Here is a 24,348-nt window from a genome sequence, read left to right as displayed (position 1 = left end):
AACAATTTCATTGGGGGCTGAGCAAATTGATAATATGTATCCCCCCCACCCCATATTCCAAGCAATGCATCTTTATATTTTTGCAAAGAATCGTATAAAGTTCACCACACCAACAGCAGAGAAAATTTAGAGAGTAATTTTTTTTGATTTTTTTCTTTATAATGCTGTTAATCTGTTTCTTTAAAGCCAGCCCACTTGTTTAGCACTAGGTACCTGTTACAACATATTAGATTCGTCTGAGAAGGTTCGTAAAAGAAGAGGTCTGACTGAAGGTCTGGTGGATAATGAGTCAGATGCCCTTCTACCGCTCAGATTTCTCTGTAACAGTGAGGTAAAGACACTTAACGCACGGGAAGACTGGTTAACCTACCTGCTGATTAAAAAAAAAGGTCACAGCAAAAAAGCATTTCCTGCAGGCGCTACTCTTCTCGCGCAAACTACAATCGATTGATTACGCCACAGCAAACGTGTAACATTCAAATGAATACATTCAAAGGCCTCCAAAAGTCTCCGACTCCAATCAAACGGTTTTCATGGTGGAAGGCTACAGACGTGAGAAGTGTGTGGCAAACTCGGGAGTTTTGAAATGGCACTGGTAAGTTACGTGGTACAGATGAGTCAATATGGTTTGCGCAGGAAACCTTACCATCCTCTTGGTGAACACCTATGAGACTGTGCTGGTGCTGCGAGTATACTGAACCAAGAGCAATCTGTGCAAAACATTCCTGTCCTGGTGAAGGGACCGGCCTCATGCCATGGCTATTACTACACGCCACAGATCGAGGAGACCACAGACTCACAGCAGAAGCTCTCGCACATGACTTCCTTTCCAGGGTGCCAATTTCACAGGGTGAACCAATGGATAAAGGAAAATGACAAAATACTCTAAGTGTCAATAGAAGACAATAAAAATGAGTCTGGAAAAGTTATATTTCATAAAGAATCAGAAAATGGTGTCAAGCAAATGAGAATGCAAGCAAGTTGGTACATTAAGAAAGAAAATCACCTTATTCACTCCAAGAGAAACTGTGATTGCTGGAGGTTTGAGAAAGCATGAAGATAGTAGATGTTCCTGAGGAAGGGAGGCGTTTCGTTACCTTGTTCACAATTGCACAAAAGGTGGAAAATTGCAGTAGAAAAACGAGAAATGCAGAAACACAACACCAACATAAAAAAACAGAAAACAAAAAAACAAAAACAAAAAGTAAATATACTCTCAAATGTAAGACATTTAAAAAGAAACCTTGAGAATTTAAAGTAGAAATGACATGTTAGTTTTGAAGACATTATTTTCGGAAGAAAAGGTAGAGTTAGTTAGGAATAGTCTATTATATGTGCATATCAATTTAAATTTTTTTCTTAACATGGAAACCAGACTGCTTCCGAATTAAAAGAAATTGTGACTGTTTCTCATGAATATAAAACTTATCTGCCATCATGAATTCACTAATCTGCATTTGTTTACAACCCATTGGTCCAGAGTTCATCACCAGTTGCTTCACTTTGAAGTAGCTGTCTGCATCTGCAATTGCACGCATCCCAGCATCCCACAGGAAGGGACTGGAGGTGCTTGCTCAGCTACAGGTTGAAGCGCCAATCAAAGCTAACATGATGGAAAAGCCTGTGGTGAAGCTACACTGACGTTCCATTTACCTCTGGACCAAGACTTATCTTCCTTTCTTCTAACACAATTTGATTGAGCTCCCCAAGCTTTTCCTTCAGGAGTCTCTTAAAAAAAAAAAGAGCTGCTAGATTTTTCCTTTAAAACACTTTTTAAAAGTCAGATTTGTTGATTTAATAGTTACTTTTAATACCTAAGAGCTTATTTGCTTCCTTCTTATCCTGTGCCTAAAACTAGGAACTATTTTATCATAAAGACGTGGTTTCGGCATTGCCCAAAGCAAAACAGAATATGTTTTAAAAATCAAGTTAAAGTAACCTACGCATCCAGCAGAATCTACAATTATACTTCAAAAGGGACATCCTTTGCTTTTACTCATGCATGTTTTACGTATCTTCATTTTTATTTCCAGTTCATATGCTATCTTAAAGTAAGAATGCTGGCGACACATTGGCAACATGCAAATTATTGAGAAGCTAGAGAATTTCAAAGCTAGTTTCTAAGAAAGAAATTTAAAATTATTTCTTTCTTCTAGTTTGTGGGCAAAAAACTTGTAATAAGAACCTGATAGCAAGCCCCCCACTTGGTTGTGCTAGTGTACAAGTCTATCTATAAAAACTTGCAGTTGTGAGCACATTTTGGTGCGCTCAGAAACTTGTATCCGATCTTTCGAGATAAAAGTAGGTCTATGAGACGAAAATGCTCTGGGTTAGTAGGTCAGGCGTGAAGACTACTTTATAAAGGAAAAACAGAAAAGTGCAGAAGGCAGGAGAAAGCATGGAAGGAGACTCTAGAATGAGAAGGATCAGCACTACCAACATTGCTGGGCTGCTGGGGAGATGGGAGGGTGACGAGCCACAACAGCACGAATGTCCGCATGCCTCTGCGGTCTCCTGGAGCTCTGACAGCGGCCGGCCCAAGTCGCATCCTGTCAAGAGGCCAATGAATAGAAGCCCATGCCAACAGCCCTGCCAATAGGATTGACTTTTTTTTTTTTTATACCAATCAGGTTTACAGAACCAAGACTGTTTGTGACACTGTAAGAAGCACAATCAAAATCATCATTATCGCCATTAGAATGATAAACTGTGTTTTTTTTAAATTTCACTGTTTTGGGGGGGAATTTTGCTCGGATGGCCAACAGTCTTCCTCTGTCCCTTGGTACACTTACAGCAGTAAGTCCCTCTGCACAGGTTTCCCCCTGGCTCCCTGTCCCATGTGAGGCACTCCATGTGGCTGGGGCCCTCTGGTTACGGTGATCTCCAGTTAGCAGGCAAAGTCAGGCTTCGCTGACTGTGGCATTTCACACAAGATTACTGTGGACGTGTGAAGTGGTCCGTACCTAGCTGGAAGGTCCAAGTGTCACCATTGCATCCAAGGGGCCTACATTTGGGAAAGCTGCCTTTCAAGTGCTGTCCTCTGGGCCCACTGGGGCCATGCTTTATGAAAGCTTCAACACCCCCTGCCGGCAGCTTGGCTAAAGGTAAGCTCAATGATTTTACGCAATGGGAGCCTAGCACAAAAATCAACTTCACTGCAGAAAACACAGCTAAGGAGTACATGGCTTAACTACAAGCCTTGAGTTCAGTGACTGAGGGAACCTCTTTTTGAAGTTAGCCATGCTATCCTTGGGTCTACTGTTTGGCTTTATACCTGCTTACAGAAAAGGGCTCCATAGGAATCACCTTTCCAACATACCCAGAGTAAAAGCTCCTTATGAGCAGGGCCCATGCCTGTCTCAGCCCTCAATCACCAAAACCCAGTACAAAAGCTCGGGACTTCCTGGATGGTGCCAACCCAGGATGCTTGGCTGCTCACTGAAAGGTTGTAGGTTAGAGTCTACCCAGAGACACCTCAGAAGAAAGGCATGGTGATCCACTTCCAATAAATCAGTCACCAGAAACCCTTCCGGAGCACAGTTTTAGTTTGACACACCCGGGGGGTTACCATGAGTTGGAATGAGCTCAGGGCCAATTGGATTAATACAGGAGCTCATAGTAGACCCTCATACGTTGTGCACTAAATGGAGTGGGAATCCACTGTCTATAAGAGCTAAAGGCAACAACTCCATTCCTTTCTCAAAGCAGCTGGGACAGCGCTGTGGCCTATCTGAAAATGCATTGCTGGCTGTGTGTAGACTGGTTCCAAAAGCTGAAGTCAGGGAGCCACGTGTAGTTAGGAACCTAGACTGTCCCCCATTAGCGAGCCTACCAACTATGAGGTGAGGCGGGTCCAGTGAGACCAATGCCTTAGCAAATGGTACTGAACAGTGCAGGAAGTCACCCAGGATGTGAGGCTGCTGGTCACTGAGCATCAAGGCAAGTCCGTTTGGGGAAAGTAAGATACTCTTGGAGCTCTGGTGCCATAGCGGCTTACACATTGGGCTGCTAACACAAGGTCAGCAGTTTGAACCTACTAGCTGCTCCTCTGGAAAAAGATGAGACTTTCTGCTCTCATAAAGATTTACAGCCTTGGAAACCCCAAGGGCAATGCTGGCCTAAAGGTAAGAATCAGCACCACTGCCGTTAAGTTTGTTTTTTAGAAGATACTCTTTTTCCTTTTTCTTAGGGTTGGCCTTTGTCTCTTGGATGTGGCCAAATAATGTCTTAGATGAGGGGACCTTCAAAGAAGTCATGGGAAAAATCCATTATCTTTTCATTCCATTTTTCCACAAGCGTTTTGAAGCTCCCCTCATGTAACAGATTCAACAACAGAAGAGTCATGGCTGCTGTGTTTCATGTGGCCTTTATGCATTACCAGGACCTACAACACCTTTGCATTTTCTCACAGTGGTGGTGGGAGGGCAAAGGAGGCTGAGTGGTTGAGTGCCTGCAATGTTTTCTTACTCATCTCTAACTCTCAGAATCCCACAGCATCTGAAAAAACCATTTGGCCTTTCAGACATCGGATGTAAAGAGAGATGTTCATCAGTAGGTGGTTCAGTAAACATTTACGGGTTCCACGGAGGTAGGAGTTAATGAATGAATGATTCAATGAATGATGGTGACCATGAAAAAGTCTCCTGGTGTTCTGGGACATCAGCATGCCAAGCTGCAGCCCAGACACTGCAATTCCTCCTACCACAGACATCACCCACAGCACGCGAACGTCATGCGGAACCTCTGGCACAATTTGCCGCAGCTAACTAAAATGAGCTGCCACTCTAGACCTCCATGCTTTCACTGGCAGCCCATGGCTGTTTGCACGGAGGGGGACATGTTCGGAGGGTTCCACTGAGGTTGCCATGTAGCATCCTCCCATACAAAAGTTGCCTCCAGCCAGTGACTATGTTTTGAAAACAATGTCATGCTTGGAGGTTCAGGATTATCACATTTTTGTTATCATCTTTAGAGCATGAAGCTGAGTGTGACCCATCTGAGTATGATGAGCTCTATTACCCTCAAGTAAGAAAACCCCCTATTAAGAATGGGAGAGGAATTAGGAGACCTTCCCCCAGCCCAATTAATATACAAAAGCACCAGCTAGTTCTCCACCTACCTTGGCTGTTTTCATTCAAATTGCTACTTGAGTTATTCTGAGGGGAACCTGTCCAATCAGCTTGGATTTCTTCATTCAACTGTTAATAAGGTCGAATCAGGCATTGAATGCCAATTTGAGATTAAAGGCTGGCCAAGCTGGAGGTAGGTTAAAGTGAGGTTTACCAGAAGGATTCAGGCCAAGACTAAGGCCAGGTTTTGTATGTTTGGCTTTGATAGCCAGGTGAGGGATGTTTAGTCCTGTTCCATTCCCAGAAGGCATGCAGGAGGCAGGGCGGTGTGGACAATTCCAATGCTCTTACTATTCATGGGTTGGCCACCAACAATTCTATTGCTTTTGACTGGGACTGACATGTAAGGTAAAGATTTTACACATCCAACCATTAAATGCTTTCCCATTATACTCATTTTAGGTTCACATGACTGCAGGACATCATTCATGGGCTTCTAACAATTCAAAATGGAAACAAAACAAAACACCACCAACAAAGCCAGGCAACCCAGTTTGGTGACTAACTTGGTCCATACATTGGATGGACCACAAATGTACCATAAAGCGGTAAGGTAGACAGAGCTCAAATGATTTCTGAAAAATGGTGCCTAGGAAGGGACACAGGATCTCGTCGGTAGGACTATGACAGAAGCAGGGTTTTGTCTGGCAAAAGGAGCTGGTTCGGGTAGGAATAGATTTCATGGACTTGTGGGTCAAACTCTGTCAGATGCTTTTATTTTCCCGGTTAATCTACCGCTTTGACTCTAAAGGCTTTTTAGAAATGTTCAGAACGTATCGGAGAAGGCAGGGCCAAGAACAGGGAGGGCTGCGGGAGGAGAGTAATTTCTCACAGCCACAAGAAACTTATGATTTAAGCAGCAAAACAAACACTGGGCACACAAAAAGAACCCCAATTACTATTTAGTTCTTAAAAACAAGTATGTTCAGGAGGGAAAGGATGTAGAAATGACATCCAGGGAACTCTCTGGTTCAAATAATATTGCTGGACACACAGGGCTAGAAGCAACACAGAGATTAAGCAGCACTATAATTAAAGGAGGGAAGACTTTTGAAAGAAATTGGGATTATCGACAGAGAGGGGTGGGGTGGTGGAGTTGCAAACAACCCGCAAGGGTATTTCTGAGGTTAAAGCTGAAATGTTGGTGTGGAAATTCCTGGTGTGGAAATTCTAGGCTAAATTAAAAATAAAATGAAAACGATTTTTTTCTTTGAAATTTCCATATGGAGCATAAGAGATACTTCATATGGATCACTAATGGTCACACAGAACACTGTGACAGAATCTACTTACCACCTGCATTGGATAACGAAGTTTTTACTATACTTTTTATGCAGAAGTGGAAATTAAGTGGTGAACCTGCAAGGAGGGGTTTAATATTCTGTAACTGACACAGCTCTGTAGATAAAGCTTTCAGTTCACGGCAGATACCGAAGCCACTTCAAAAAATCAGATGATACTACAAGCTCCGTTCTTACCTTGGCACCTCTTCTTCTTACATTCCTTAATACCATCAGGAGAATCTCAGGGAAAAGGCTGATAAATATTAGAAAAACTATGGCCAACCACGTGGACACAGAAGACAGCATTTGAGCAAATACAAAGTACATTCTCTGCTGCTTGAGAAAAGGCCTGGAGTGTGAAGAAAATAGATAATAGAAAACCAATCACTTTCCATCATATGAAACAGAAATGTAATTGAAACTGTCCTTTGTATTTAACCAGAATCTTGATTATGTACGTTAATAAAAATAATTTTCTCTAGACCGTCCCTAATGTAGTAGACAAATTTCATTTACCAAATGTTTGGAAAGAAAAGGAATGCTAATCAAAGGGAAACCAAAAGATCATAAAATGCATATGACTAGAAAACAATCAGGCAATCAACTCTAGAGGCGCCAACTGGAGAATGTTTATTTGCATCAAAGTGCTCAGCCTCAAAGAGAGTCAAGAGAAATGATGGTTAATTTCTATGCTAATAAGCATTTTACTTCCCCAGCTGTTTTATTAATATGAGGATGGTTTTGTGCTCTATATTCAGAAACTTCACACACATTTTAATACCTCCCCCAAATGTATGTAAATATAGAAATAACTGTAGAGTTTATCCTCCCTCACATGGTAGGAATCTAGCATTCCCGTCCACAAATATATATTGGGTTCTCGCATGTGCAGAATATTGGTAATTGGACATTAAGCCTTGTCTCTCCCAAATCAAGGAGGATGTTTCCTTCAATGGCAGATCTCATTCCAAGTCATCCAGTGAAGGCTATTGAGAAACTCAGCCAACGTCTCCGGCTAACGTTAAGGTGGCCGAAGTGGAAGTGGTTAGTAGAGGGACAGATGCACCTCAGACCTCACAGATTGCCTTCGCCTATGACACAGGCCTCACCTGTGTTCACTGAAGATAAACTGGCTTCTCAGTCATAAATTAATGTTCACTGGACACACTTAGAGGTCTGGGCTAAAAAACACCTGCAGAACCTTAGCATTAGACTAGCTCTTAAAAGGACCCTAATTTTTTACGCAGTTAACTGAGTCATAACAAGGGTCTAGTAGAAACGTGACAGCTAGTTCCAAAGTCTTTGGTACCCACAATACTCTTTGATTTGATTAGTCTCCACATCTCTCTGTCTCTCTCTCTGTGTGTGTGTGTGCGCGCGCGCGCGTGTGCACACAGATAGTTTTTTTTTTCCTAAATGACATCTATGGAACATTTCAGGGGAACAGTAAACAACACAAGTTATTATTCCTGGGCTGTGTTTTGTACTCAGAAATCACCACTCTCAATTGCCCACCTGAGAAGTTGTTGCTGGGTAGAACATGCCCTGGTGAACAAGCATTCAGCTGAACTTGCCCATCTTTTCTAGTCACATTTGACTGGTTGCTTTGTACTAATCAAGTTCATATTCAATAATAGCTCAACTCAGTTGGCTCTACACAAGGACAGACATGAAGGCAACAAAACCTAAAAAGCTGATTTGCTATCAATTTTTCCTTTTTAATAAGTACCCTTATGGATAAAAGCAGCTATGACCCTCAGGCAGGACAATCCAAATCACTTATAGGCTTTGCTTTACTCAATAAGGAAGAGTCTGTACAAAGCGGAGGGGCAGGGAACTATTGAATGTGGCTCTTACAGCCCAAATCTCCAACTCCCACCAAAATACCTATTCCTGCCTTGGGTCTGGTTCGGTGGGGGGAAGATACTGACAGGATTCACCTGTGAATTTTGAACAGGATTACCTGAGCTCTCTTGAGAAGCAGGAGGTGAGATCTCATTACCAGCAAGAGCCAAGAGTGGAGTGTGTACTCTCGACCCAAGATCACTTCAGAGTGAACCTCCTGGATCTAGGTGGCAGCTATTCCACCAGAGGAGCAGCAGGAGAACCAGGAGCCAGTGCACGGGATGGAGTGACGGACTTCCCAACCCATGGAGCAAGTAAAGCTGGGTGCTCTTGTGCAGGAGGCTTGGTTCCGGAGTGGGGGGCCTCTGGGCACTGAATTGTGGAAGTTGGACTTGCTGTCCCAGGCAAGTGGAGCTGAGTACCTTTGGACTGAAGGTGCCTCTGGGTGCTTAATTCAGGGAGATTAATCTGAATGCTTCTGGGTTGAGCCTTATAGTAAAGTGTTATGTCCCTTTAAGCATTTATTAGCAGACTTGACAGAACTTCATAATATGTCCTGGTAAATCAACCCTGAGTTATTGCTCACTGGCAATACAACTTGTTGACTTCTTTAATAAACCCTGGAATCATGCAATTTGTAGGTGAGTTCTGTGTAGCCATTACAATGGATAGTAAAACCCAGAGCGGCAAACTAGAGAACATTAAGACAGCTCAAGAAAGATCTAGAGAGCTGCTGTAGTTTCCTAGGAACAGTCAAGTTTTGTGGAAATTTTGCCTGATTAATTCAGATGCTGATTACCTGGATTCACACACAGAGTTTACAGTACTCTAGGAAGACCTACAACTGCAAATTACAGTTAATCAACTTTAATTCACTGGTATATTATTAAAATAGGAACTCTGTTCAGCTAGTTTGCCCTCAATCATTACCTCTAAAGGTACCAATAACGCATATGCTGCAATTACGCTTTTCAGAGCTGGTACATCCTCAAGTGAAAACAAAAGCTCTTTGAAAATAGTGAGTGCTTCTTCTCATGCTGGCTCCAGAACACAGACACATCTCGGTGACGAAATGGTTTATATGTATGATATGACTTTGTTCAAACCACAGAGAAGCCACGGGATCTTGGAGTGTCCCTCTTTGGCTTGCTCTAGTCATGCTTCCCTGCTGCTGCCATCCTTTTCAAGAGAGGCTACAGAACCTGCCTTTGCCCTCAAAAGTCCCAAGAAGTGTTTTAAGGGATAACCTCCTACGTAGTAAAGGGTGCATGGCCTATACTCGAGGACTGGCATGAATGACAATTACATCCCACAGAAAAGAGGATCCACATGGATAATTCTCTGTAGGTGAATTATTATGTAGAAAGTTCATAGGCTGAGAGGGGTGATTACGTACCTTCAAGTGGAAAGACATGGGCCCTGTGAATAATTGCTGTAGCCTATATGCTCATATTTCAAAACTTCTCTAAAATGAGCAATGTCACTGGCTAGAAATAACTCTGGTTCAATAATATTAAAGAATTGCCCTCTCGTATAATTGAGACATTAAAAGTATAGTCCATATTTGGTTGTCTGCCTATCTAGAGTGGGTAATAGGACATTCATTACACATGCACAGCTACTCACCAAATAATTCCTCCCCAGAAGAATGAGAAAAATACATAAAAGGCTAAGGAACCCCAAATCACAAAGTGATTTATCCACGTCCAGAACCGAGTATCCAAGGCAAGCTGCAAAGATACAAAACAAGAGCATTCACGATGGGTACACATTACATTATGTTATCTGAAAATCATCCATGCAGCATGTTGCCTACGGGGTGACAAGAGTTTGCGCCATGGATGCAGAGAAGGGACTAAGGGTAGAAGAGAGCTGCGATGGGAAAGAAGGCCTCTGGGTGGTACCGAGAGTGAAGCACTAGAGAAGCTGGATGGTTGGTGGTTCAAACCCACCCAGTGGCCAGGAGTAGGAACTGACTAGACTGCCACTGACAAAGGTGGAGACACAGCCCTGTGGCCTTTGGATTCTAAGGCACAGTGCCGGAGGTGTGGGACCATGTTTGGAAACTGATGGTGGGTAGCAACTGTACAATACTGCACGATGTGACTGAACTACGGAAGGATATGATATCTGGATTAGCTCCTAATAAAATGGTTGGGGAGGGGGAGGTAAACATGTATAAAAATAACAAGTTTCCGGAGAAAAATGAGTTGGTTCACAATTGTCATCTGGTTCTCTAAAGATTAACAACGGTTCAGTGATTTTCATTGCCTGATTAAAATGTTTCATGATTAAACATTTCTTTAAAAGCATGGTTAGGAGGTGTGGGGCTGCAGATGCTTCTATGAGGGAGGGCAAGGAACAAGAGAAGGGCAATATCCCAGAGGCTGGCATTCTCAGCTGGAGAGATGATGGCATGGAGAGTGCCTAGCCAGCAGAGGCAGGCACATGAAAAGGAACGGGATAGCTAGGAAGGGTTGAAAACCTGCATAAAGAGTCCTAATAGTTCAAACACAACAGATAGCAGTCCTCGCGCAGTAGATCATGGGCTGTCTATAGAGTGTGCCTTCCCAATTGCAGAACCCTTATCTGGCCCATTAAATGGATCAAATGTTTGTGCCCTGAATTTCAATCCTGTTACGTTTTGCCAAGACTAATTGGGTCCTGTTGTTGGCTTTCACGCTGGAGGCTCGGGCTATCTTATGTGCTTGAAAAACAAAAGCACGGTCTGCTGTGCTTGCTTGAAACTCCTGGGTCGCCTGGGCATTTCATCCGGTGCGATTCCGTCTTGCCGGAGGAGGTGTCCCTGCTTTGTTACTTGTGGCAACACCATGGTCCTCAGCTCTGTTACAGTTTCTTCCATCCTAAACAGAATGCTGATAATATGGTTCATGCAGCTCAGCCCTGAATTCCCATTTGGCTGGGAAGGAAAATGCTACAGTAATATTCATGCAAAAAGAGACAGATGTCCTTTGAGGTCCAAGCGAAGCTGCTTTAGCAAGGTCACTTCTAGCCCTGGGATCATAAGCAAAGACGGGGGGCTGACACATACAGAGGGATTTCCCCTCAAATCACTAGGATCCCCGGAAACATAATAAATAGCATGTAGGATGAACTATAATGGGCCTGGTCTTGGTGTCAAACACTCTTCTAAGTGCTTTATTTGTACTCACTAATTCCTCATGAAATTCTTAAGAGAGGTAACTACTACTTTTATCTCAATTTTTCTTGCATTGAGGGAGTACTTGAGCGGAGGCCCAATGTCCTTCTGTTACCTTAATACTAAACCTATAAATATAGGCACATAGATCTATTTCCCCATCCTCAGATATATTTGCATATGTACATGTCTTTATCTAGACCTCTATAAATGTCCTTTGCCTCCCAGCTCTTTCCTCTATTTCCCTTGATTTTCCTCCTGTCCTACTATCATGCTCAGTCCCCACCAGGGTTTCAGCACTACCTCTTTGTTACATATATATATTTTTAAGTAATGCAAAAGGGAGGATAGGTAATATACTGAAATCAAAAGGATCAGAAATCATATTTTAATGCCCAAATCCCTCGAGGCAAAAGGATTTTAGTAAGTCTCATTAACAGCTTGCACTAAAAATAAAGAGTAGGCGATAAAAGGAGCATATTTGAATAGAAATAATATTACAAAAATGGTATTAATATATTAGCAAAAATCTAACCTTCAGAGTTACAGTGAAGACTAAGACTGTAAAGACCATGGTTCCAAAAGTCCAGTTTCCATAAACCTGAAAGACATTTAGCAATTACATGTACCACGAATACATAAACCTCCTTTACAAATCAAAGGGCAGTTTTAATTCTGCCTGTCAGTGCCAAATGGCTTTTCTATGACTTGCTTAGGGACATATATGTTTACGAAGACTAGACCACACTGTTACTGGATCTTACTGTGACTCTAAGTCATCACAGAGCATCTCCCATCAAACAAGGAACTCACAGGTATGACAAAGGCAGGGAAATACGAGTCCACTAACAGCAAGTCAGTCTCTCATGTCTCATGGGCTTTCCCTATAATAAAGCACTACAGTTTTCAAATATAGAAACATTTCAGAGAAATGGACTCTGTTATAAAACGCCAGTCAAATTTGGCAGGGAGTGAGGATGGAGCGGGGACTGGTTCAATTTGAGGTGTCAGCGTGTACACATCAATGCAAAGCAGATACCAGGTACAAATGCAAATGATGGCGATGATTGGCACATATGCTTACCAAACGCTGTCAAGATTGGAATGCATAACATCAAAACAGAAAATGAAATGTGAAAGTTTTTTTTAAAAAAAACCAAAACAAACAGAACTTAAGGTTAATAGAAGCAAAATTTCAAAAAATGGATTTGATCAAATCATACTTGGGTGTTATGCTTAATTGCTGGTAGCAGTTGTTACATTTACTGGAATTTTCACAAACATGTAGAAGGATAGTGAGGTGTACAGTAAAACCTTATGAATTTGGAGTTGCTGAACTCAAAACGGGTGGGATCAGGGCAGAGGCTGGGTTGAGACTCCCCATACACCACCTGAAGGATGTGCTGGGCAACAGGGCTGCACAGAGTTGCTGTCTACTTGGGAGCAAAGGTTTTCCAAGCAGGGGCCAGCTAGATGCAGTTGCTAAATTAAAAAATATATATAGTTAAAAAAAGGGACCATCACAAGAACAGTCATAAAACTGACATGGCATCTCCTTACGAACCGGGAAGTGGTGCGCTGGAAAGGTGCAGTGCCACAGCATTTGTCACAAAAGATCAATTCTGTTTCCACTTTGGTGAGGTATTTTCACGGAGAGCCATTAAACAGATTCCTTTTTTCTCGCAATTTGAGCGGCTTTGACTGTAGTTCCCAATTTCAGAGTGTCATTTAAATTCACTTCTGAAAGAAATGTTTACTGTCTAGGTTCCATGTATAGCCACTGTACTCAGTAAATTATTTCTGAGCATTAGCTTTGCCTCACGCTATGATGAGGAAAAATGAATGCCCATAGAAGAATCATCCCAGAAACGGCCAACACGAGCACAGGAAAAGCAACATGCAAGCGGTATGTTTGACTTCCCACCATGTGGCGGAGGGAGGAGGCCTCGCCTGTCGCCCATCAGTGAGTGGAACTGCCCCGTAAAGGTTCCAGGGCTGTACTCTTTACAGAAGCAGGGTGCCATATCTTTCTCCTGGGGAGCTGCTGGTGGGTTCGAACTGCTGACCTTTCAGTTACCAAGGCAAGCACTTTAACCACTGGGCTCCTGGGGCTCCCTTCTCAGCAAAGAGCAAGGGCAGAATCACCGTGGTGCAGGTGTGTGCGGGTGGGGCTGCCTGCTGGGAAGGTACTGGTCTAAGGGGCACAGCTTTTCTGAAGGGATTCTGTTCCCAGATGGAAGGAAAGGGGGTGAGAAGAGAATTTCTTCTCTTCAGGTATTAGGGGAACACTCCAAACACGTGGCAGCTACCACTTTCAACTCTGAGCAGGGAGGAATACAATGAATTTGGACTGAGTGGGGCCAGACGTGGGTGTCAGAAGAGTTTTGCTGAGTTTGAAGCAAAATGATTCAGGTCAAAATGACAGTCAGGGTCAGCTTCCTCCAGCTTGGTCTATATGTGCTCTAGTGAGCCATCTGCCCTGGGGAAGTTACTTCTTATTTCCCCATGCCTATCGTGCTAAAGAAGTAGGGAAAATGCAACACCGCATCATTTGCAAAGTGACAACCGCTGCTGTTCATATATGTGTGGCCAAGCCCGTGCCTACAGAGGGAAAATGTCCTGCTCAGGCTATTGAACATGTAAGATGTAGTGATGAGCTCTCTTTACCTTTCCATCGTCTTCAAGGGATGAAGTCTGAAAAAGAAAATAAGTCCCAAAGAAGAACACAGTCCCTTCAAAGGCAGCCAGAAGTGTCCAATATAAGAAGGGGCCCAACTGCAGCATGGCATTGCCAGTAATTTTCCTATTGAGAGATGGGAAATAAAAACAACACCGATGAACGACTCTCCACCGGCTACACCAAAGATGAAATGTTAAAGTCAAGTGTGTGCAGAGAGCTGTGTCACAGATTCATCTCCGTGGAAACACCCGACTCACGCACTGGAGCTGGGGAATGGGCAAAGAGCTGCTAAGTTACAATTCAGGCCACCGACCGCAAAACTAGAGTTGTTGCCAACTGCTTCCCTGGGCTTTGGCCTGGAACTGGCCTCGGAGTTTGGTCGGCATTCTCTATTTTCAGCGATGTCAAACCCATAGGAGATAAGTGGGATTGTCACTCCCACTAACAAATACAAGAGCCTCCCAATTTGATCTTTCAAAAGCATAACAACCAATTGCAATATATAGTTCTTATTTGGATCCTGAATCAAACAGACTGTAGAGAAGAAAAGAAAAACATTTGGGAACATGTAAGCCTTGCTTAGTTGCTTGATGATATAAAATATTTAGTCTGTCGGTAGAGAGAGAACTGTCATATCTTTAAGTCCTCACCTTGTGTTTGATAAGTATTTTATAAAATATTTGAGAATTGTCTCGACCTAAGCAGAGGAGGGCATGCACGTCCTAAGACCAGTCCTGCCCTGCCCTGCTCATGGTGGAGGCGGAGTGGTGAGCACAGGGAAATCAGAAGTCCTCAGGTTCCTCTGACGCCCCCACAGCGTTAGATTAGGGTCCTAGCTACTGTTTGCTGACCCGCCTTCTGGAACAAACCTTCTAGTTCTCCAAGTGCCTCATACATTCATTGCCCCACCTTGGGGCAGGGCTCAGCAGCGATTTTTTTCCAAAATGATAGGGAACCATGACTGCATCGTTGCTGATAAAATAAACACAGTGTCTTTGTTGTAAACTCTATAAAACCAGCTCTCCCAAACCAGACCTTGAGCATTCCCAGAGGATCAGCCCGGGCCCTCCCTTTTCCATGCTGCAACATTGGGATTCGCCCACCTCGGCCTCTTCTTTCTTGGAGGTGATGATTTGCACCCAGCAGTACATGGAGTTTCCGGCAACGCAAGGGGCGTTTATTTTTTTAACAATTAATGATGCCCCCTCTATTTCTGTATGTGCTTGAACTTCTCTACAATAAAAAGCTTACAAATGTTACCAATCTTGATAACTCTAACAGATCCTTAAGTCTTGCAAACCGGTACACTTTTGTTTCATACAAACAAGTTGCCCTTGCCTCTCAAGTACACTTGTTATCCAGTATTTAGCAGTGCTTGTCATCTGCTGTAGATGGACACCTTCGTCCTTAGCTGTGTTCTTTAATTTATTCATAATCAAATGAAATTTGATTAGGCAACTGGGGCTGCATGCTCAGTTCCACTATCCATAAAGAAAAGCACCCATTTTCAATCAACACCAAATGATCACAATGTACATTCCCCTATCTTGAAAAATTAAGTCTTCTCTTCAGCGACAGTGCTTTTCAATGGGGCCAACAAAGAACTCTGCTTTTGGGCAGTTCACAAAAGGAGGATGGCACCCCTTACGGATTCTCCTCCTCACAGATTGTTGTTGTTGTTAGGTGCCATCGAGTTGGTTCTGACCCGGCGACCCTATGAACAACATGCACCATCCTCACAATTGTTCCTATGCCTGAGCCCATTGTGGAAGCTACGGTGTCAATCCATCTCGTTGATGGCCTTCTCCTCTTTGTCACTGCCCCTTCTCTTTACCAAGCATGATGTCCTTCTCTAGGGACTGGTCTCTCCTGACAACATGTCCAGCTACGGGACATGAAATCTTTCCCTTCTTGCCTTTAAGGAGCACTCTGGCCTTGCTTCTTCCAAGACAGACTGGTTTGTCCTTTTGGTAATGAGAAGTACTTTCAAATACTCCTCTCCAGCACCATCATTCACATGCATCAATTCTTCTTCCATCTTCCTTATTCAAGGTCCAATTTTCCCATGCATACAAGGTGACAAAAAATGCCATGGCTTAAGTCAGGCCCACCTTAGTCCTCAGAGTGGCATCTTTGCTTTTCAACACTCTCAAGAGGTCTTAGGCAGCAGATTCACCCAATGCAATGCCCTTATAGGTAGGAGCCCATAATCTAAACTACTAAAGAACTTTGGCCTTTTACAGTTACAATACTGTAGCAATTCTTCAAGACCATCTGGATAGTATGCCAATGTAGTTTCAAACCTCAGGAATGAATGATTTTAAACTATATGTTTCACGTGCATTTGGATACAGCACCCACAGCTATGTTGTTTTCCTGCTGGATGGTTTGGTTCCCGAAGCTAAAAATTAGGGACTGGAGTTTTGTATCTCTACCACCTAAAACTGAAAAGAAACCCCCAACTTCGCAAGTGGAAGGGCAGTTTGACGCTATTGTCTACTTACATATACAATCGGGGATCTGATGTTAACGTGTCGATGTTGATGTGCTGTTCCAGGAGACTGTAGGCCAGGATGGGTAAGGAGGTGAAGCAGATATTGTACATGGTAAGGTAAGCAGCATCATAGAGTGGCTGAGATGACAAACAACAGAAGAAAGGAAAAAGATGTAGGTAACAATCTTCTGTGAGAAGACATTTCTGCGTAGGGAAAATTCGAGCTAAAGTGAGAACATTCCTTTCATGCTTTTTGTGACCGCCAATGAAACTCTGAATGAAGTCATGCTACCTGGTAATGATAGAAACGAAATGAACACAGTGTGATGAATCCCATGAACACACCCTCCTTTCTATTCAGCGTGTACTCCTCATTCACTGACAATCTTCAAGTCCTGACTACCAGCCAGATCTGTCCTGAACTTATCCTAAACCCATACATCCAAAAGCCAATGGACTCCGACTTACCCGAGTCATGAAACAAATGTCAAACATAACATGTCAAAAGCAGAACTCTAGACCTGCTCCCACCCACACTTGCTGCTCTTAAAAGTCTTCCTTCTCCATCTTGGGAATTAGCAATGAAATCTTCTGGACCACTTAGGACCCACATCTGGAATCATCATTGACTCTTCTCTCTTTCACACCGTGCATCTAATCGATGAGAAAGCCTTTATTTGCTCTGTAGCATCTTGTCAAAACTGGCTCCTTCCTCAGAAACCCCACTGACCCCACCCTGCCTGCCTCCTCCAGGACAGGAGCAGGGCTCCCTGCTTCCACCCTCATCCATTTTTGTGGCAGTTACATAATCTCCGGTGTCTCTGGATTTGTTTCTCTAGTCGACCCAGACTACCACAATTTCCAACACAGCTGCCAAGCTGTCCTGTTAAAATAGAAGTCATATTGTGTCACTATTCAAACTGTCAAAAGGCATTCTCATTACTCTCAAAGTAAAAAAAAAAAAAGTTCCCACAGTGGGGTGACTATCAGGCCCACTCTGCCTGGTTTCTCAGTGCCCGTCTTATCTCAACTCTAACCACTCTCCTCACTCATTGCACACCAGTCACAAGGTCGTGCTCACTGGACAGGAACCACGTCAGGCCTATGCTCCTGTCATCAGTCACTTGTGCCAAACCATCTTTCTTTTAACTGGTTTCATGGTTTACTCCCTCACTTTCTCCAAATCTCTACTCACATGCCCCATTCTCAGCGAAATCAACCTTGAATCTCAGCTGGCTTTATATAGACAAGTCCTTTCTTTCCTCAGACCAACATGTGCTCGGTAAGCAGGCACAAGGACCCTTTAAAAGGTTAACAAATGCAACTGATTCCTTGGGAAACAAAATAAATTTCAATGCAATCAAGCCAACCTCTCTTTTATTACTTTGCTATAAATCAACCAAGTTATGAAAATTTGACCTTTTGATGCTTGCATTCATCCAATAAAGTGAGGAATTGGCAATATATTCATCAACAGCATTTTGCAAGTTAAAAATTCAGATTCACTAGAATTTTTACAAGTCTCTGTAGCTGGTAGCATTAAATTTGAATATAAGAAGGCTAGTGGCATTGTATTCAGCTGGTAGATGATTAGTTCATCCCATAATCAGCTTAACTGGCACCCTGGGGCTGATGACATGGCAGTGATGTCAAGAGACTGCACAGCAAATTTTAAGGGAAATTGCAACCACTTCTCAGTGAGAAGAACAAATTCTCTTAAAAGTGTTGCTAACAGATTGGGAGGGGGAACCTCCTACCTTGTGAAATCATGAGATAAAACTAGATTTTGAATTTTAGTGACTCAGTCGCTAATACCTGTGGTGATATTATAATTCAGCTTTGAAAAATCACCCAGAGTTTTATGGCCTATTCCAACTAACTAACTAAATAAATGAACGAACTCCGTTTTCTTAAGAGGCTTATTATTTAATTGCTGCACACTAAAAACCACCTGATAAAAAGTACAAGCTGAGTATCCAAAAGGCAAGAGAAGCCAGTGAATGTGACCATATAATATGGAAATATCTTTAGGAACAATGGTTACTGTTGCTGTTAGGTGCCATCAACTTGGTTCTGATGTAATGTACCTGTTCATGCTACCACTCAGGCGATCAAGTCAACCTACAGCATATTTGCATATAATAAGTTTGAAAGTAATAGACGACCAATAATTTAGTTGTGTCACGTAGTCCAAGGCTATCTAGGAATCACCACTCTGCAGAATGAAGTTCAGAAATTGGAAGGGATTTTGTTTAGTGAAATGTTAAGCTATGACATTTTAAGATTATGAACCCATTCTATACATCCATAAAAAAGAGAAAACATAAAAATACTCCCTTTATGGTCATCCCAGTAAGACAAATTGGACCAAATAACTTTCAAAAAGGAAGTTACATTAGAACAGTTCTAAAGCAAGGACAAGGATTTCCCATTGTCAAAAGCCAGGCATACTGCTCTACAATCTAATAAAAAAGGATCTACAATCTAATAAGTAAGATATGAACAGCAAATGTAGACATTATAACAAATGACTCATGAAGAAACAAACCTGTTGTGAGAATCCACAGAAGAACTGGTATAAAAACTGTGGCAAAATGAAACAAAGATTCTGGAAAAAAAAATTAGGACAAAGAGTTAACATTTTTACCCGATGGATGGTCTAAACCAAAGTGAGAAACTGTATTCTAAATAGTCTACCAAAGCCCCAAACCCACTGCCTGTGAGTTGATTCAGACTCATGGTGACCTATATAAGGTTTCCAAGCTTTCTGACAGGGAGTGCAAATGTAACAATTGTGAGGAGGGCACAGGACAAGGCAGTGTTTGGTTCTGCTGTTCACAGGGCTGTGAAGAGTTGGAATTAACAACAAACTCTCTCCTGGATTATAGGCCATAGTCCAAAAGTTTTAATTGCCAGGGGGCACAGAGAAATTTTTTCCCCTGAAAATAGGCATTGCCAGTCAGGGTGCAGTATAGCAACGATGAAACACACAACTTTCCTCTAGTTCTTAAATGCTTCCTTCATCCCCACTATCATGATCCCAATTCTACCTTACAAGTCCAGCTAGATCAGAGGATGTACACTGGTACAGATAGGAACTGGAAACACAGGGAATCCAGGACAGATGAACCATTCAGGACCAGTGGTGAAAGTGGCAATACTAGGAGGGTGGAGGGAAGGTGGGGTAGAAAGGGGGAACCGATTACAAGAATCTACATAGAGCCCCCTTCCTGGGGGACGGACAACAGAAAAGTGGGTGAAGGGAGATGTAGGATAGTATAAGGCATGACAAAATAATAATAAATTTATAAATTATCAAGGGTTCATGAGGGAGGGGCGGAGGGAAGGGAGGAGAAAAAATGAGGAGCTGATACCAAGGGCTCAAGTACAATGCAAATGTTTTGAGAATGATGATGGCACCAAATGTACAAATGTGCTTGACACATGGATGGATGTATGGATTGTGATGAGTTGTATGAGCCCCCAATAAAATGATTAAAAAAAAGAATAGTGTCTTTGTCTTGCTCCTTGATGACTCCTAGGAGTCTAAACCAGTACTTGACACATGACAGGACCCTCTAAACATACCTGTTGATAAATAAATAAAGAAGTTCACACTATTTGAACTGTGTCTTAAAGATGAACAGGATATGCAGATCAAGCAAAGCAGTATGTATTTTGAACAGACAGTAAAGTCAGAAATGGTTTAAGTTAGAAACCTGTCATCTGTCAGTTTAAGACATGAAAAAATAATAACAAATTATAAATTATCAAGGGTTCGTGAGGGAGGAAGGGTGGGGAGGGAGGGGAAAAATGAGGAGCTGATACCAAGGACTTAAGTAGAAAGAAAATGTTTTAAAAATGATGATGGCAACATGTATATACAAATGTGCAGACACAATGGATGGATGGATGGATTGTGCTAAGAGCTGTACAAGCCCCTAATAAAATGATGGGGGGGGGGGAGAAAGAAACCTGTCAGAGAAGGTAAATTCAAATGTTTCCCATGAAGAGAAAAGGCAGAAAAGTGGTACGATTACATTCTGCCAATGGCAGAAAACTTGCAAAACCCAGAAAAACCAGACAGTTCTGTTGAGTTCTGGCTTCAGTGTTTGAGGTAAGTTAGGGCCAGACAATTGGGCACCTTAAAAGTCAACCAATTCTGAGACATTAACCTGGCTGACTTATGCAAGGAGCATGGAATCGAGAGAGAGAGGTAGGAAGAACTTCCACCGATGTGCCATCTTTTCATACCCATAAAGATGACTACTCCCAGAAAAATAGAGAATAATAGCCAGTCCTGATGAGAATGTGGAGAAAACAGGCATCTATCTATCCATGGCTCAGGAAAATGCCCTGTTGCTGTGGAAAACCATTGAATAGTTCCTGAAAAATGTAAAAATATACCTACTCTATGACTCTGCAGTTCTACTCTGAGACCTATGCTCAGAAGGATTCAAAGCAGGGACTCCAACAAAGACTTTTATAACACCAAGGTTCACTGCAGCACTATTCACAATAGGCACAAGGTGGAAACAACCCAATGTTTATCAACAGAGAAAGGGACAAAACACACCGAGTACAAACAAATGAGGGGACATCCAAAAGTTCATGGGTGGAGTAACTGTTTGAAGGGGTACTAAGTTTCGGTTTGGGGGTGATGAAAATATTATGAAAGCAAACAGCGGTGATGGTGAATATGATTATAATACTGGCTACACACTTGAAAATGGTTAAAGTGGCACATTTTATGTTCCGTTTATTTTACCATAATAAAATTAAACAACCCTAGCCACCATTTGAGAAGCCCTGGTGTTCTAGTGATTATATGTTGTGCTGCTAACCAAAAGGTCAGTAGTTCAAAACCAGCAGCTGCTGCATGAAAGAAAGACAGGGCTTTCTACTCCTGTAAACAGTTACAGTCTCGGAAACTCACAGGGGGCAGTTCTACCCTGTCCTATACGGTCACTATGAGTTGCATGAACTCGATGGCAGTGAGCTTTAAGGTCTGGAATTGTACTTACCCTTAGTGAGCAAACAAAACAATGGAACAGTCACCCTAGGGAGGTGTACTCATCTAAGAACAATCGACTATGAGATAAAAGGGTGGCATGTACCCAAGAATGGAGTCCAGAAGAGTCAGGGAAGGAGGGATGCAAAGAGGAACCACAGGCAGGAAGTGGGAGAAGTGATGCTGTTTATAGCGATTGCAATCCATGGCATGAAACCAAATGCACACAAACTGTTGCATGGAAAACTGATTTAATCTATAAACTTTCACAAAATTCTCAATAACAAACAAATATATAAAATGAAACATATTAAAAAAAGAAAGGGAAAGGAAGACTTAATTTGCTCTGCTGGAGGGTTGGAAATGTGAGAAATCATCTGGGGACCAAAGACAGTACAAAACAGGAAAATTACTACGTCAACGAGATGGTTTTGAACATTCAGACCCTAATAGAGGCAGAGATTATCATTTAACACACGTAATCCCCTAAATCAGTGGTTCTCAACCTTCCTAATGCTGCGACCTTTTAAAACAGTTCCTCATGTTGTGACGACCCCTAACCATAAAATGATTTTCGTTGCCATTTCATAACTGTCATTTTGCTACTGTTATGAATCGTCATGTAAATATCTGATATTCAGGATGTACTTTCATTGTTATAAATTGAACATAATTAAAGCATAGTGATTCCTCACAAAAATGTCATTATATACGGTGAAATATTTATTTTTAATTACAAATAAAAGAAATTTTGTCTTGAAGCATGGTGTAGCATGAGTAACAGTTTTCACACAGGGTACTCCTATGTGGGCATATCTGCATGTGGGCGGACCCCCCTGGAGACAGATAAGAGGAACGGTGTCTTGGCTCCGAAGACAATAGGAAATACGTGTTTTCTGATGGTTTTAGGCGACCTCTGTGAAAGGGTCATTCGATCCCCAAAGGGGTTGTAATCCACAGGTTGAGAACAGGTTGCCCTAAATTGAGAACTGAGGCACAACCAATTACCAACCCCTGGTCAACAGTAAACATTTAAATGTTTGTCTTTGTTAGTCTTCCTTAACAGAACACCCCCTCCATCTGGTGGTAGATGCTTGAATTGCAGGTCAAAACCTAAGGAGGAAAAGAAAGCAAGCCTCTCAAGTAGGGTAAGATGGCAAGGCAGATCTGGATAGCGGATCTTCGTGGGCTTTTCTACTAGGGGACATGAATGAGAAAATGGCCAAGGGCTGAAAGATCCTAGCAGTGGTGCAGAAAGAGTCTTGGGCTCCACAAGTGAATACACCCGTGCTGGCATGTTAGTTCTGTTAGTCACGTCCTGGCTGGGAAGATAAGGAAAGGCAAGTCACATCAACTTTCTGAGCTCCATTTTCTTCAGATTGTTAATGGAGATGGAAATATTTACCAGTACATACTGGCTGGTAGGGTCTTAACAAATATTTGAATTTAGGTTCAGTTATATACAGCAAAAAAGAAAATTAATAAACTTAGTAAGAGTCGATATCAGACAATTAACAAACAAAAGCATGCACTGAGCAATTCCTCCTGTGAAATTTGGGTATGAAACTCAAACAGCATAAATAACACAAATCATTTAAAACTGGCACATACACCTGGCCCTTAATCTATAAACAGGACTATAAGGAAATTTGATCAATTCTATTCCTAGGTAGGAGCAGCCCTGGTGAAGTAGTGGTTACATGTTAAGCTGTGGGCCGCGTGGTTGGCAGTTCAAAACCACGAGCAGCTCCGCGAGAGAAAGACTGGGCGTTCTACTCCTGTCAATAGTTACTGTCTCAAAGACCCACAGGGGGTCACTATAAGTCAGCACTGACTTAATGGCAGTGAGAGAGATTCCTAGGTAGAAAACAATTTGTACCCAGGCATATGTTCTACTGTTTGGTGATAAAAGAGATATTACCAGGGAAACAAGCTCAGTGTCCAATAATGGAGGCTTTGCATAGTGTACAACTATGGCTATAGATGAAGTTTACTAGGTGGGAAAAGAGTCATAAAATATGAGGGTTAGAAATCCAGGGATATATATGGTATCCAACTAAAAAGGAGGTGGGGAAAGGAAAAAATAATAATAAAAAAGAAATGGGTAGAGGGGGCACAGGGGACTAACCCAACCAAGGTTTTATGTCTCCACAAGGAAAAAGGGACTAGACTTCAACCCAGTGCTCCAAGATGTGAATGCAACATGCCGGCGTGGAGTAGGGAACCATTGGAGAGGTCTGAGGGGCAGCCCCAATCCCAACTACATGGATACCTGCCCCTCCCCCCAGAAGAATTTATTTCAGAGGACGGTACTGAATCTGCAGCTCTGGGAGAGGGGCATATCTAATTGGAGCACACGGGAGCAGATGAAGGGGGAGGAGGAGAGAGTGGAGGACATCCTGGCCTACCAGGCCTTGAGGACGATGTTTCCGCTCAGAGCAGCTAGTCTACAGAAAGAGGACCATATGGCCGGCCCCATTATGAGACATGATGTCCCTCACTGACCCAAAGACCTACAGGGGACAACACCGGAGACAGTGTGGGAATTGCACCCGATCTGATGCCACCACACCGAGGCAAAACACTAAGGGGGTGCAACAGAACAGCAAGCGAACAGAGTGGCGAGGTCCCCAGGAAATGCTGAAGGTGGACTTTGGGGCCAGGGCTTGGTGTCCCAACAGACTAGACTGGAAAACACTCCTAAAGGCCAACAAACAGTCCTTGAACTAACTACAAGCTTTTCTTT

At 42.6% G+C, this 24,348-nt stretch overlaps 1 protein-coding gene across 3 annotated transcripts in view; it reads right to left on the bottom strand.

The window, feature by feature from the left end:
* ATP11C (ATPase phospholipid transporting 11C) overlaps positions 1–24,348 on the bottom strand; it is a 188,745-nt gene that overhangs the window by 5,057 nt on the left and 159,340 nt on the right. For 2 of the 3 annotated variants that reach the window (XM_045288344.1, XM_045288342.1), the window contains 7 exons: positions 19,140–19,199; positions 16,602–16,729; positions 14,085–14,220; positions 11,953–12,018; positions 9,884–9,987; positions 6,608–6,761; positions 214–318 (listed from right to left, as the gene is read on the bottom strand). In XM_045288344.1, coding sequence (XP_045144279.1) covers positions 217–318; positions 6,608–6,761; positions 9,884–9,987; positions 11,953–12,018; positions 14,085–14,220; positions 16,602–16,729; positions 19,140–19,199 — 750 coding nt within the window. In that variant the 3' untranslated portion in view covers positions 214–216. The remainder of the gene's footprint in view (positions 1–213; positions 319–6,607; positions 6,762–9,883; positions 9,988–11,952; positions 12,019–14,084; positions 14,221–16,601; positions 16,730–19,139; positions 19,200–24,348) is intronic. The other variant, XM_045288343.1, reaches the window with a different exon arrangement.

The sequence above is a fragment of the Echinops telfairi genome, unplaced genomic scaffold (assembly GCF_000313985.2).
Source record: "Echinops telfairi isolate 266 unplaced genomic scaffold, ASM31398v2 ScPeMD7_20;HRSCAF=75, whole genome shotgun sequence".
Taxonomy (NCBI): Eukaryota; Metazoa; Chordata; class Mammalia; order Afrosoricida; family Tenrecidae; genus Echinops; species Echinops telfairi.
This window is presented reverse-complemented; position numbering and strand designations above follow the sequence as displayed.